At 40.6% G+C, this 16,565-nt stretch overlaps 1 protein-coding gene across 1 annotated transcript in view; it reads left to right on the forward strand.

The window, feature by feature from the left end:
* The first annotated feature begins 6,326 nt into the window (after window positions 1-6,326).
* Window positions 6,327-16,565, forward strand: part of LOC121508774 (VPS10 domain-containing receptor SorCS1) — a 330,036-nt gene continuing 319,797 nt past the window's right edge. The window contains exon 1 of the mRNA XM_041785854.1: window positions 6,327-7,113. Coding sequence (XP_041641788.1) covers window positions 6,436-7,113 — 678 coding nt within the window. The 5' untranslated portion in view covers window positions 6,327-6,435. The remainder of the gene's footprint in view (window positions 7,114-16,565) is intronic.

Genomic DNA, 16,565 nt, shown 5'->3' on the forward strand with positions numbered 1-16,565 from the left:
ATGGATTCATTCAGGCTTTTGATTGAATAATGACACTAGTTACAAAGAAAAAAGAAATTAAAACGCTTTTCATTGCAGGCTTCTCAAGGGCCCTTCTCTACTGTGGGCCTGGGTAATCAGTAACCTTTTCCTCCCCTGTGCTACATCCATGCAGTTCCTTAAGTGTGACACCACTTCTATAGATGAATAGAGGATGTATGAATGGACAAGGTGAGCAGATCTGAGCTCTAGTCTAAACAGAAAGGTGATTATCAACACATAATGGTCTTAAAAGCAGCAATTCTACTTCAGACACATGAAGCAGCATGTGTTGGGATGACTTTAACAATATGTCTGACAGTTTAATGCTCTAATCCTGCACTCTTTCATGTTAATTTGTTGTGGTTTATAGATATTCTTCCTTGTGGTGGAATGATTCACCTCTCCAGGCACTAATCTGCCTGTTGCAGTCCCTCCCTTATGGCAGCCTCCTCTACCGTGAACTCGAAAGCAGCCAGCTGCTGGGGTAGTTTGTGACCATTTGTGTGTCCCTTTGTGCTACTAAGTGTTCATCAGCAATCACCATAACCTTCAGTCATTAGACACAGAGCTGCAGGGCTGCCATCACAGAGATGAACGTCCTGCCTTGTTGTTTGGAGTGGCTCTGCTGCCTGAGATAACTCTGCCTGCTTGTCTGGACAAAATATTACAGTTTAACATGATGTCTCTTTTTGGCGATGCGCTGAAATGCTCATAACTCAATCCAGACAACAAGCTTCCCTCCACAGGTTATTCTCATGCTCAGTTTTAGCTGCTGGGATGAAGAGGAATGCAGGATCAGTTGCAGATATGGCACACTTAGACCAAAACTAGGCTTCAACATCTGCTCTTTGGTCGTGTACAGAGAAAAGGCCATTTTTAAAGGAATTTCCTGTTAGTGCCAAGCTTGGCCAAGAGAACAGATGTATTCGTTTGAGTATATAGTACTTTGAACAAGCTCAGCTTTTATCTGGTTAGGCCACAGAATGTTTTGGGGATCATTAAATGTGAAGCAAGCCTTTCTGTCCCTTTTGGTTTTGGCCTTGGAACTCTCCCATGTGTACCATTTTTGCCCGGTCTCTTTCTTATGGTTGGATCATGAACTCTGACCTTAACTGAGTCAAGTTAGGCCTGCAGATGTTTAGGTGGTGTTCTGGGTTCTTTTGTGACCTCTTGAATGAGTCGGCAATGCACTCTTGGAGTCACTTTGGTTGGCTGGCCACTCCTGGGAAGTTTAATCGCTGTTCCAGGTTTTCTCCATTTGTGGAAAATGGCTCTCACTGTTAAGTTGGAGTTCCAAAGCCTTCGAAATGGCTTTGTAACCCTTTCCAGACTGACATTTGCTCCCTGTCTCTCATAGATGTGCTTTCAAATAGCTTAGAAAGCACTGAATGGTTTGGGCCTAACGTACATCAATGACCTTCTAATACAGTATGAACCATCCAGACCACTCAGGTCGTCTGGTGCTGGTCTACCAAACATGGGGGCAGCATTCAGTTGCTATGCTTCGTAAATCTGCAACAAACTCCCAGAAACAATCAGGTCTGCTAAAAGTCTGAGCCCTTTTAAATCAAGGTTAAAGACATACAGTAGCTGCTGCCTTTGACTCAAACATGCAATGCTGCTCAAACATGCAACACAATTAAAGTTACCTTGACTCTATAGATGTGAGTGACTTGACTTTGTGTCTCATCAGTTGTTGAGTTTCTTTAGATAAGTGGTGTGTTTTCTTGTCTTTCAGCCTACTTCATGTTGTCAGACAGGTTCTGTCTAAAGCATTGGTTCCCAACCTGGGTCCAAGACCCCTCAGGGGGGTGTTGGAGAGGGGGGGTGAGGCTTTAGATTTGCAAATATTGACTAAAACCATGATAAAGCAGTGACTAAGTGTTTACACGAAGGTCTTTTGGTAAGAAAAGCATGCATAGACCTTTTTAGGGTTTTATCAGTAAAACAATTAAAATGTATGTTGATTTTTAGAAGCAGTGTGTGTGTGGGGGGGGGGGGGGGGGGGGGGGGCAATTAATTTTTCACGTAGTACCAGGTTTGGAGGTCTTTTTTCCATTAATAAATGAAATTAACATGTAAAAACAGTTTTTGTATTTACTCTGGTTATCTCTGTCTCATAATGACATTTATTTGATGATCACAAACATTGAAGTGTGAAAAAAATGCAAAAAATATGTGAAAATATAAATCAGGGAGGAGACAAGTACCTTTTCTTCTCTATCCTTTGTCCTGCATCCACGTGAGTGCACGTATGCACACCCAGAGGCGTCAGTGTTACAGCAGATAGAGAGATGTGGAAGGGTTCAGGCCCTTGTAAAGAGATTCAACTGTGATTCTTCAGATTTTGTATTTCCTTATGTAGAAAACCTGCCTCTATTAATGTGGAGGCGACACACGAAGAAAACAACCAAGAAAACATTCAGTTCAAGTGACTTCCCGTATTAGAAGACAAGATATACCAACAATCGTGATGGGAAGTTGAGGTCCTCGGTTGCATCCAGGTACTCTTGGACTTTTCCGAAACTTTAATGGTAATAACGAAGACCCTTAAGTAAATTAAGTAACTATCTTTAAGCACTCCTGCCTTTGTGATCATAGGTGCTATCATTAAATTATTGCATCATTATTGTGGGATTGCATAGTATGACTTTTACGCTCCAGCAGAGAGACAGAGCAGACAGCTGCAAATGATATGAGTGTCAAACCAGTGTTTAATGAAAGCAGCATCATGGATAAACTTCTTTAATGTTCAGTGCTAAAGATGAATTTGTAAAGTGCCTATAAAAAATATTCACCCCCTTGGATATTTCACCCCTTTATTGATTTTTAAATCAATCATCATGAATACAATGTTTAAAAAACACTCAAAAAAATAACTTGCTCAGTGAATGTAATAAAATTATGGAAAGTATTTCCACCCAAGTAAAATGCATTAACTTGGCCAGAAACAATTTTGTTGAGTGACCTAAATGTAAATATGTTGGGTCAACATGATGTATTTGCGTTACTGTTACTTAATTACCATGGTTCAGGTCAACTAGATTTGTAAGAGTAGATGTAACACACTGATGTAATTTTCTTGGGGCATTCAAACTTGTATGATATTGTGGATAGCTGTGATGAGGGATGGCTCAACACATGCTGAATGAGTTTAACAAGTCCTTGTGCAATAAGCAGGAGCAGCTATCTTTCAATCAGATCACAAATACAGACACACAGAGGCAGTGTAGTCCGCAACATTAACCCCCTCACTCATGGTGTCAAGCTTGGAAAAACATTTTCCCCTAAAAACATGAACCATTAAACAAAACATGCATAATTATAACTTTTCAATGAAACATGAACATTATAGAACAGTAGAAGAGCAAATTCTTTTGTACAAGACAATCCCAGAAGTCCCTGCTCCAGGTGACTGCTTCCTGGATCGCCACAATATGATTATGAGTTACTTAATTTAATGCTTTAGGTTAAGAGATTACCTTTTTTATCATATGAAAATGAACATAATAGTAATTATTCAGAAAATAAGATATTTTTGACCCAGTATTTATATATTCAGCAATTTAATGAACTCTAATAAAACACTCAGTAATGAAAAAAATCATTCAAAATGCAGAAGAAGACAATAACTAACTGTTGATAACATTTCAGCACCCTTATTGTTTTCTGTTCGATGGATGATAAAGGATTAAGCACCTTGGTCCACATGTGATGTTTTATCTCAAGATGACTGCTCCTCGACTTTGCCAGGGAGGGGGGAGGGACACACCTTTTACCATGGCCTTCGACTGATATAGAATAGAGAGGCGTACTCCTCATTAAGAATATGCACATTACTGCCACCTACTGGTCTGGAGTTGTAAGATGAGGTGATTTGCAATTTTAAGTCATTGGAATTAAGTTGCGTTAACATAAATTAGTCTAGTAAACTTTAAGTTGTTGCATGTTATGTTAAAACTACATGATTTGAACGTGTTCAACCATAAAACTTGATTTTATATAATAGAAGCTACATATTAGACTTACGTTCATGTAACAGACACCCATGTTGTTTTTTTTGAGTGAAATGCAAAAAATGTTTTTAATGTCAAAGTGAAAACAGATTTCTACAAAGGAATGTCAATTAACCCTTGTGTGGTGTTCATATTTTTGTTACTCAGCCAGTGTTTGTGGGTCTTAATTCAATATAATCAAACAATTTTATGTTAAAATACTCAACAGATGTTTACTTCATCCCAATTACAAGCAACATAAAAATGGATTTATGTTTAATATTGCCTTTTGCCTTTGTTAGATCATATTTACGAATTAAAGAGCTGCTTGTTTTTAGTTTGTTTTGTAATAAAATTTAATATAATCAAGATATGAGAGGAAAAAATTCAAATTTATAAATGAAGCCACATTTTTTATAGCTATTGATTTTTAGTTATTTGAACTTCAACAGAAATTTTACCCATTCAGGTCAGTTTACACAACAGAAATTGAACACATACAGTGACCATGCCAGTCTAGACAACACAGCCCCACTGAACAGACTGCCTTATCATACCAGCCTATACAACACATGAGGGGCAGAGTTTTTTTTAAAGGGCAGAGCCTTTGAAAAAAACTTGGAGTGTGATTGGATGAATGTTCTGTCTGTCACATCTTTATGGGCCAATCAGAGCAACAAAAAATGTGACGTAGCTGTAACCGATTTGTGCGTGTGCAGCTACAGTGGAATAACGTGAACCATGGCGACTGTAGACATGCCAGTACACGACTTTCGTCATTTTTGAAAAGAAAACAACTCACTGCTGTTCTTTGTTCTTACTTTAACGAAGAAATGTCGTCAAGTTCTGATGAAACTGGCGCTTTAGCAGCATCCATGCTAATCTCTTCTGCCGTAATTGCACTGGCCTCTTATTGCTGTTGTCACTGATTGGTCCTGTCACTTTCTAACCGGGCCCAAACGGTTCAGATGGGAGCTTTGCAAGATGGATTCGCCAGTAAAAAACAAGGAAACAGGCATATCCATCTGTTTTGCAAGATGGATAAAAAAAAATCTCCAAGGCACTGAACATCCTCCAGAGTTCAGCTAAATCCATCATCATCAAGAAATGGAAGGAATATAGCACATGTGTAAATCTGCCTAGATCAGGCCGTCTTCACAAACTGAGTGAGCGTGCAAGAAGGAGACTAGTGAGAGAGTCCACCAAGACACCTATGACTACTCTGAAGGAGTTACAAGCTTCAGCAGCTGAGAGACTCTACAGACAACAACTGTTGGCTGGGTTCTGTACCAGTCAAAGCTTTATGGGAGAGTGGCAAAGAGAAAGACACTGTTAAAGAAAACATTAAATCTCAGCTAGAGTTCACCAAAGAGCATGTGGGGGACTCCATGGTCAAGTGGAAGAAAGTTCTTTGGTCTGATGAGACACCAAACACTGACATCACCACAAACATACCATCCCCACTGTGAAGCATGGTGGTGGCAGCATCATGCTGTGGGGATGCTTATTGGCAGCCAAGCCTGGAAGGCTTGTAGAGGTAGGGGGTAAAATGAGCACCGCAAATAAAGGAAAATCCTGGAGGAGAACTTCAGCCAGGGAAAACATTTGAACTCTTCAATCATATTAATAATCATGATAATAATAATAAGGATGCATTTTTAAGAGGCACTTTTCCTTAGACCATTTTATACTGAATTATTTTGAGTAAAAATCACTCCTTTAGTTTTTAAATTTCTCTGTACGTCCCTGATCATTTGCACCAACATGCTGATAAAACTCCTGTCCTGTTCTGTGTGGGCTCTTGAATTCTTTATTGCTGTTTAATAAGTCATGGAAACCACCATCCCTGACACTACACTTAACTGGAAACATTAAAGTATCCCAGTTATTGTAAAAACCCTGTTGAGACCTGAAAGGGTTGAATGGAAACAGGTTCATCATAGGCACAATAATTCAGTTTCAGCTGCTAAATGAAGTGATTCAGTTTCCCTGGAGAGAGGCTGGTGATAAAATCTGCATCAGGAGAGAGAGAAAAAAGAGGAACTATGAATGGCTTCATAGAAAATGTGGCTGTGAGGAAAATAAAAGAGCAGCGGAACAAAAATGTCTGTGTTACTGACTGCTTTAATTATAGCAGACCATATGGTGGAAAATAGCAAATATGGAGAATGACAGTCGAACATTATCCTTCATCTCTCACTCTGGGCTCCTCCCACATGCGCGCGGGGCTTCATTTGATCAAATCCTTCAACTTGGACCACTTAGACTGAGACGCACTTTTTACAACACTGCATTTGGGCAACGCTACAACTTGCGCAGCAGTTCCTCCGCGTCCTCCGCCGAGCGCGAATCCAGTCTGAGAGAAGAGTGTGGGGAAACGGGCTTCTTGCATCCACAGCAGCCTTCTCTGCTTCCAGCGATGGAGAGGGAGGTCAGTTTTCGCCCAAAGTGGCACAGTTTGTCGCTTTGGTTTTTGCTTTTCTGCTTCTTTTGTGCCGCAGAAGCTGAGATAACTTGTAAGTCATGCCAGCCTGGGAATAAGTGGCGTGCACGGGAATTACTCCTGAAATTCGACACAAGTGATTCTGCAACAGGATTAAAAGGAGAAGTTTTGATGCACGGGGGATCCGAGGCTGCAAGTGGCGAAAGTCAGCGGCTCCGTTGCGCGTCTGGGTCCGCTGAATGCGCTCCGGATCGGGCGGAATACACACAGCAGAAGCTCAAGCGGAATACAGGCAACCGGCGCGTAAAAGGCGAAACTGCCATCAGCGAGTTTGCAAAGATGAAAGTTTCTGAGGACAAAATGAGCAGCCAGGACAGAGGCAGGGATGCAGGTTTTGCCTCCGCGAGCAGGTACAGGAAGCGCGCCAGAAGAGAGAGTGATGGCAAAGTCAGATCCCCTGATTCAGCCCAGAGACAAGACCCGGGAGAGGGCAGAGGCAGAGTGACGCGCTCCGAGCTGCGCTGGAGCGGAGAGGAGAGGAGAGCCGCCGGTGCGAGACAAGAGGAGCTGAAACTTAACAGCACCATGTTCGCGTTAACGGGAGATTCATCTCACAACCAGGCTATGGTGCACTGGTCCGGCCAGAACAGCAGTGTAAGTCATGCATCTAAACATGTTCGCTTTAAGCAGCCATGCGCGCGATGTGCGCTTATGCTGGCCATCAGGTGGGCACACAGCACCCTCAAGAGAGGAACCAAGTCTCTACCTTGTGCGCTCTCTGGGAGCAATGTGGGTGCGTGTGCAGAGGCGGTTTTAGTGATTAAGAGGCCCCAGGCAGAGAGCATCATGGGACCCTCCTTCATTGTGCTTAAAGATAGGGGAGGAAATAAGAGCAGCTGCTTTCTCACAGAACCACAGGACAGATACAAACAGGAGCAAACAGGACATTCATCACCTTTCACATAAGTAACAGTAAAAGTCCTCACATTTTACTTCAACATGTCTCATGGCAAAGTGATATTCAGGGACAATTTTAGAATCAGAACTTTTAGGATTGCTCAGCTCCTGATGACTTTGTAACATGTGGGCAGTCCTGCAAGAATCCAGAGCAGCTGCCAAAACACTGATCTAGAGATTTTATCCTACATGCATTTGTTAAACTAACAATAACGTGGGTTTCACCCGGCAAAATATGCACATTTTTAGCAGAACAATCTGCAGTTCATCTTCATTTTAATACAGAGTTGCCATCATCATCTGCCTCCCATAGATCAGCCTGATTTCATCACTATGAGGCTTTTTTTGAAAGCCTACCTGTGGTGAAAGTGAATAAACAGGCCAGTGCTTACATTACTACAGACAATATTGAGATAAAAATGATTTCAGTTTTGATTTTCTGCCACTTTCTATCACTGTGCTTAACAACATCTAACACAGATCTATACTAAACATTAATCTGATAACATGAGGCTGCTTTCTTTCCACTTTCAGGGGCAGTCACCTCCTTCAGACATGCTTTATGGCACATATGTTTGCAGGGCTTGACACTAACTTTTTTCCCAAGGAGCACATGTACTCCTAAGGCCGGCCACACAACAGGATTTTAAGCCCGACTTTAAAGATTTTCCTCCCTCGACGATCGTAGGGGCATATACCGACTGGAGCCTCGTCGCAAACGATTATTTGTCTGAGTAGTCTGCATGTGTGTGGTTTCAACACGATTGTTTTACTGCTCCAAATTGTGTCGTAGCCTCCCAAACCTGGAATCGTAAATATCAAACATGTTTGATATTTATGATTTTAGGTCGAAGTGCAGCTGACAGAGTACCCCCAACAACCAATGAGATCGAGCACACCGGCAGCGTCACCAGACGAATCATACGTACTTTCACCGCTCACAGCCATAAACACCACTGTACCTTAATTCCAGCCAGGATTTCATCCTGAGTTTTTCCCGTGTTCTATGATTGTTGCTGCACCTGTAACACACGGCAGGACAGCTTGTTGTGGAGAGACAGCAACCCTATCACAGACATCCATTTTTTTTTTTTTCGTTGGTCGTAGGCAGGTTGCTGGGTGTGTGGTCTCCAGTGATCTGACAGTCTGGCTGAGTCGTCTAATGCGTGCGTTCAGAGGATTAAAGATGAAAAATCTTTGGAAATTGTCCTGAAGTCTGGGGTCTCTCATGGTTTTAAAATTGTTTCAGATTAAAACATCGTCTAGTGTGTGGCCGGCCTAAGTTGAAAAAGTTCGGAGCACATAAAGAAATTTAGGGACACAATGTAAATTGATCAAATAATGTGTTTTCCATAATAAATGTGATGCAAATAGACATTTACAAGCAAAATTATTTAATGAATTTGTATAAAAAATGTACAGAAAGGTAAAATCATCATTGAAAAAGTACAGCAATTTAATTTTGTCTTTAATGTTACTAATTCTGGTATTTTAAATTTACTTTAACTTTTGGCAAGTTCAGTCGGAGTCGGTCTAAGTGACTAATAGGTTTCATTCTTGCGTGTTTTGTATAGTCCGGGGGGACTCGGTCTTTGGAATGGAAACTTTCCTTTGGTTTGGTTTGTGTTCACACTGCTCTTGGCCAAACGGACCAAACCGTTAGGGGCGCTGTCGTCACAACCAAACGGTGATAAAGAAGAAAAGCAGGCGTAGAGGAAGACGAAACTGGGAAATTCAGCTCCTTCCGCCGGTCTTTTTTCCACATAAACAATGAAAAACACTGAATTTCGCTGTCTTGGGGTTTCTGCTCTTGCATTGGGCCATTATGAGCAGCCAGCGAGATGGTGAGCTGTCCAACATGTCGTTGTTAACATGAGACGAATAAATAAGTATGGATGACGACGTGTTGCCATGGCTACACAGACGCCAAGCAAAGCATCTCTCATCCATGGATCTCTCCTTCGGCTGATTTTTTTATGCACACATGTGCCCCTAAATATTTTTTACAGGTCGCACACACCTATTTTTAGGCACAAATGTGAGTGAAACCCTTGTACTGTCGAGCCCTGGTTTGACAAAGATCTGATTATTACTGCACTTATTCAAAAATTGCCAGGGAATAAGAATCTATGTAAAAACACTTGTCAGAGTTTAAAAATCTAGCAGGGCAATGCTAAAAGGATCCAAAAATGCCTTATAGTGTAATTTATAGAAATAAACTGTATATAAATGCCATTTACCACACACTGGTGCACTGATTTATAGATTTGATGTCTCCATAGATCTTTTTTGCTTAAATAAGCTTGCTACGAGGCTTTTTCAAGGGCATGAATTTAGTGTGAGGTCCACGAGTCCTTCAAGGGTTTTTTTTTAGGACTATAAAACTCCATATTGATGCCATTTAATGCACTCTAGACACCTTGTTTACATTCTAAATACTCATCATATTAATTAGACTGATTTTTCATACATGTCTCAGTTTGATACACACCTTCACCTCTGCCTTGAGGCCCCTTGGTGCAAGACGCCCCAAGCAATTGCCTGCCTTTGCCTAATGGTAGAAATGGTTTGTGTGTGTGTGTGTGTGTGTGGGTGTGTGTGTGTGTGTGTAAGAGAGAGAGAGAGGTTCAAAGCGTCTAAGGGTGAGAGAGGCACACACTTATCTAGATAAACCGTCACCTCCAAGTTGTGAGGTGACACAGCTGCCAGACGCGTCTTTCACTGAACATTTTCTCACACTGAGGCGAAGCAATATGTGGAATTTGTTAGATATATTCATAAATTCTCAAACATGATGTTGACAGGCGATGATGTCACTTTGGGCATTTTGGAGGCACCTTTACATGACAAAAACTAATTAGAAACATATCAAACCACAAGAGAATTATACCTATTTCAAGCATTTAAAGCTGCAGTTCAACAGCTTCAGTACAACCATTGTTTTTTCTAAATTTGTCCTTTCCTGAGTCCTGCTTTAGTTTCACTAGTGCTGTTAATTGATTTAAAAGAATTAATCAAGTTAACTAGTGACTATGCTGTGATTAATCGTGATTAATCACACATTTAAAGTACTTTCATTTTCCTGCATTTTGATTTAAAATAAGTACAAATTTGGCGTTTGACTAGAAAACATTAAGCAAACTGGAGTTTTTAAACTTCATTCAACATCTCAGCTTAGTTTTAATAGGGTTCTAAACTCACTGAGCAAAAATATTCATAAACTGCAAACAAGATCAGCAGACAAACATTAGGTACAAAATAACTTCTGCTGAAAGTGATCAGGTGTGCTGTTACCCCGAGGTAGTTTTGGTTGCTCACTTTATTTATTTATTTATTGTAGGGGACAATACACATGTATGAGCATGGACATGTAAATGTGCCAGATTGTGGCGAAGGCTAATTTCCATCTGTTGTCTCCAGCAGGTTGATGGTATCCATGTAAAAGTGAACATAAAGCATGTGCATAATTAGAAGTAAAGACATATACATAATCTCAGGCAGGCTGCACAGCGGTGCAGGGGTTAGCACTGTTGCCTCACAGCAAGAAGGTTCCTGGTTCACTTCACGGTCAGGGCCTTTCTGTTTGGAGTTTGCGTGTTGTCTCCTAGTGTGGGTTTCTGGGTACTATGGCCTCCTCCCACCACCAAAAACATGCTCGTTCGGTTAGCTGGTGACTCTAAATTGGATATAGGTGTGAATGTGAGGGTGCCTGGTTTTCTATCTCTATAAATCAGCCCTGTGACACCCTGCCTCTCACCCAGTGACAGCTGGGATAGGCTCCAGCACCCCAGGAACCCCAGCGGGATAAGTGGTATAGAAAATGGATGTCTGGATTAAATCAGAAAACATAAACAGTACAATATTATACATAGACCCACATATAATAATACAGAAGGTGGCTGTTAGACTTTGCTTGAGACTGACTAGTAATAAAGTGACCACTGTCACAGTGGACTGATGTCCGGTCTGGATGATACTGTGAAGCCTCTCGTCTTTAACAAAGTTTACATATGGTCTGCAGTCTTTGACAATTACATTAGTTAGCTTAGTTGTGATGTTTTGTTGATGAATCCAGGTCTGCTGTACTCAGCCAGTGTAGCTTGACGACCACTGCTTGATCCTATGTTGATGATAGCAACCTGGTCAATCGTCGATCACAGGGCTGACATATGGAGACAAACAACCACGTGCTGTCACACTCACACCTAAAGCCAATTTAGAGTTCAACTAAGCATGTCTTTGGTGGTGGGAGGAAGCTGGAGTACCTGGAGAGAACCCACACTTGCAGAGAACATGCAAACTCCTCACAGAAAGACCCTGACTGGTCGAACCAGGAATCTTTTTGTTCTAAGGCCTTTTGTGAGAACCAGTCGCTATTTCTTTTAGCTAAAAAATACCATAATATGATTTTTGGTCCATATCCCCAGCCCTACCTCACTCCTGCTTTCTAAACGACACAATTTGTTCAGTTTAATGTGTGGGAATTAATATATGGAATACAATTAAGAGAATCTCAAGCCTCATGGTATAGACGTGATTTATTCTCTGGTTATTTGGGACATGGTATTTTGATTTAAAATTGAAATAAGGCCTAAAAATGCATGCACTTTCGATCGGTTCAGGGCTTTTATTTAAGTTGTAGAAGGAGAAAGTGACCTAGAGGAGGGAAAGCGAGGAAAGGGTGGGTAGAGGGTAGGGAGGTTGGAGGGGGATCTTATCCCCGGAGCTTCTCCAGGCTGAGCAGCTGAATTGATGTTGGGTTAAAGCTGCTCATGTTGAGCAGGGAGCATCTCTGACCAGAGGGCAGGATTTTCAAGTGGAGCTGGAGGTTGTGAGAGAGGTTAAGCAATTTCAGGCCTCCTCCTTCCCTTCAGTAACACCAGGTTTCCTGCAGCCACAGGCCTGAAAGAGCCTGCAAACTTTGGTGCTACAGAGCCTCATCACTTCCTGTTGCTTCTTGTAGGGCTGCTAGATTATGACAAGGTCACAGTCACAATTAGTTTGATTGTTACTGACATCAAAATTACTCTGTTGTGTTCATACACTTTTTGTGTTGCTTTGAGGGGCAACCAAAGGCATTTTTTTTCACAAAGGTTAGTTTACTGTAGAGATCTATTGTATCTCTACCATTATGGGGATGTGCTCATGTGCATGAGCCCCATTGCATTTAATCATCCATTGAACTCAGGGGCCGGGTCATAACGGCTTAACTTGCCTTTAAATGTAGTTAGAAATGGTTGATGGCATTTAAGGAACGCAGTGGTAAGTTTATTTGTACAGCTGATGAAGAAACAAGTTCATCCACCTGCTCTGTCTGTTCTTATCCTCATCCTCTATCTGTGTGTCGGAGCTGAAAAAACGTTCATAAAAATGCACTTTATTTATCTTATTATTATTATTATCATATTTTTTTTTTTTGCATAAAAATGCAACATATATCACAGAGAGGAAAACTATTACAACGTTTGTTTTCCCCAGAATTGTTCAACCCTAATTTACTGAATATCTGCTGTGAACTTGTTGACATTGTGCCGCTGCAACTGGTGATATTTGGCCTGTGTGGATTTGACATAGAGCAGACATTGTCTTTATAAGTCTTAACAGAAAAAAAAAAAACAGTGAATCTTGTATCCTATTTGATTTTTGTTCTATATTATCCAGTGGAAGGGTTAGCACTGTTGCCTCAGAGCTAACCCTAACCCTGGTTTGCCTGTCTGTGCAGAGTTTGCACATTCTCCCCATGCAGGTTTGGGTTCTCTCCACCACCCACCACCAAAGACATGCTTGTTTGGTCAATTGGTGACTCTAAATTGCCCGTAGATGTGAGTGTGAGTGTACCTGCTTATCTGTCTATATGTCAGCCCTGTGATTGACTGGCAACCAGACCAGGGTGTACACCGCCTCTCGCCCAGTGACAGCGGGGATAGGTTGCAGCCCCCCTGTGACCCCCAATGGGATAAGCGGTATAGAAAATGGATGGATGGATTGTCCAATAGAGATGTAAATCTTTAATTCTTAAATCTTTGATTTGGATTCTGGGGTCACAACTCAATTCAGAATCAATTTTTGAATCAAATTGATTCCTGATTCACTACTCATTCTCTATTTCTTATAAAGAGGTGATCATTTCAGCATCTGTGTCAGTCTTTTGTGCATTCAGGGGCTGTAAATTGTTATTTGACATTAAAAAGTTCATGTTTTTTTTTTGCACATTGAATTGTTTTTTTTTTTTTTTTTAAACAAATTGCAATAAAACACAGAAAAAGTAATTGTGCTTGAATTGCAAAATACTGTGATTAGGGCTGTCAAAATTGACCCGTTAATGCGGATTAATCCATCACCATGATTAATCTGATTAAAAATTTTAACGCAATTAACCCATCTACAATGCAGAATGACTCAAAATCCCTGAAACGTCTCTGGCAACGCGTTTTGGGCTGTTTGTCCAAGTAGGGTTACCGTCAAGCATGCCGCTGCGTGTGCGCAAATGGGTTGTTGATCCGGTAGTGACCAACCAACTTGATATGGAAGACACTAAACAGCACACTGGCCCTCTTGATGGGAGTCTGTTTGCTTATGCAAAATGAAATGCAGTTAATATAGATTAAAAATGAATGATATTTTATCATGATTAATCAAAATTAATCTACATCAACCCTGTGATTAATCTGATTAAAAATTTTAATCATTTGACAGCACTAATTTTGATATGAATTATGATCAATAAAATATGTGGGCTTAAGTGGGAACAGTATTTATCAAAAACATGCCAAAAAAAAAAAAAAAAAGTGATCCCAAATCTAAAGCTTTCACTGTAAAAAAAAAAAAAAAAAAAAAAAAAAACATGCCCCGGTAAAGCAGATGTGGTATTTTAACAAGTGGCAGTGTTAACTGGTGACTTTTCTACTTAAGTGTCAGCAGTTGTCATAATTACAACATCGTTAAAACACTGAACATTTTCTGTTGTCCAAGATATGTTAAGAAAATATGAATTAAATTTTATAAAAGAACTAAAAAAAGGGGGCTCTTTTCGTTAAGTTAACATGGTCACTCGTTCAACCATAACACCTGACTTTGACATCCTGTTAATTCTTATGGTCCTTACTGGTCAGCAGTTGCAGGGTGATTTTCATTCCAGGTTACACTCTGCATGATGTGAGCTCGGGCTACATCACTGAAGTTTGGCACAGTAAGCAGGAAGTCAGGTCAGCCTTCCTCATATCTGGGATTGTAGAATTCACGGTGTCTTTAAACTTTTCTTATGGGAAAACAGGACAGGCTGATAGTGCAGGAAGTATGTAAGAGCATCAGACACAGTAATGTAAACGTTACAGACACTAGGGGGTAGCACTGCTAACACACACCTCCTGCTGCATGTGTGTCTCAGACAGCACACTGAGGTAAATACTTAACGATTCAGAATCGTAGACATTAATTTGTGCGATTTTGACTTGTATAGATTTTTATTTTCACCTCTATTGTCCAGCCCAACATCCTCTCAACCTAGGAGCTTACCTTTGAATGAACAGTGATGTTTTCGCTGTGCAAAATGTTGACATGAAGCTGCTCCGTCTCTAATCTACCAATTTTGTGAACAATGTTGCTATTGCATTGGACATGTTAAAGGGATACTTCAACATTTTGGCAAATTCGCCCATTGCCATAACTCCTATAGCCTTAGTAATAGGTTTGTTTCCTTTAGTTGTCCATACAAGCTGTTCCTAGATCTTGGGGGGACCGTTAAACCAACTGCACCGCTAACCCTATGTTAGCAGATGGAATTTTTGCCTTCCCTCATCAAACTCATCAAATACACAATCCAACAACTCCAAAACGCTCTCGTGGACAAGTTGTGACATGCACATTCATCACGCTATGAAATAATCATGGAACATTGAGACGGAGATGTTTTAAAGTTAAATGCAAAACCGGAACTACATTCCAGACATGGCTGCTGCACTGTGTCACTCCGCCCAGTGGTTCACTCAAGAAATAGTTCTGAGTATTTGCTCCATGTGTCGTAATGTTACATATATATACATTATTATTTCATAGCGTGGTGAATGTGCAGGTCAGCTTGCACTGACAACTAAAGGAAACAAACCTATTTCTAAAACTATAGGAATTATGGCAATGGGCAAATTTGCCAAAATTTTGAAGTATCCCTTTAAACCTATTTACTCCAAACATTGTGAAAATGTGCCTTTCTTAATCTCCCAGGGACACTGTTCTGCACTTCTGTGTTTCTCTTTCATCCTTAAACACAAAGACCATCCAGATCACACCAAATTAAAAAGTAACAAGTCCTTTTATGAGAGCTTTTTTAATTTACAACCAAGCAGTCATTCTATTTCAGTCACAAAAACCCTGTCATATATTTGATTTAATATGAGCCATTTTCACATGACTCAGTGCTGCACCTGGTCACTCAAGGTTTTCTTTGTAAAGATTCCGCAATGTTCTGGCTGTAAACCTTGCCTTATTGAGTGTTTTTTTTTTTCCTGGAAACCATTGTGCAGTCGTCGCTTTGCTGTATGGGTGGCTCTTTCATGCTGTTGGGCTTTGGCTGCACATTTTTAGTGAGCTCAGGAACCCTTGAAGTTATTTATCTTCTATTAAATAGACCACAAAATGGAACAAAATGAGGAAAGCTATCACTTATCATTAGACATCCACTTCAATGTAAGTCCCTGGACAGCAAGAGTGGAAAAAGATTCCTAAATGGATGAAATGATCGATGACTGTAAAAAATATTCTATGCTAGCCTCCATAAGTGTGATGTCATATCCACGTACAATGCAGCAGCTTGTTTCCTTGAAGCCTTGAGAATTTCAGGGTATGAATAGAGTTAGACCTCTGTGTCATTCCTGTTAGTCTCTGAATGATCTGGCTAGAGAATGAACTGTTCCATCCTCTCTAAAAGCAGATGACCAGTAACAAGATGTTCTCATTTCTACATGCATTTAGTTTCATGCAGCTGCACTATGAGCTAGCTAGCTAAACGGCCGTTGAGCTCACATCATGAAATGTAACATTTTAAAGGAAAAACATCAGCTGTCATCGGTGAAAGTGGATTGTTGTTTGAATCCAGTGAATTGTGAGGATTTGTTTCAGGTTAGTGAATGTGTTTTTATAAGAGCTAGCTTTAG

This window comes from Cheilinus undulatus, linkage group 4 (genome assembly GCF_018320785.1).
Source record: "Cheilinus undulatus linkage group 4, ASM1832078v1, whole genome shotgun sequence".
NCBI lineage: Eukaryota > Metazoa > Chordata > Actinopteri > Labriformes > Labridae > Cheilinus > Cheilinus undulatus.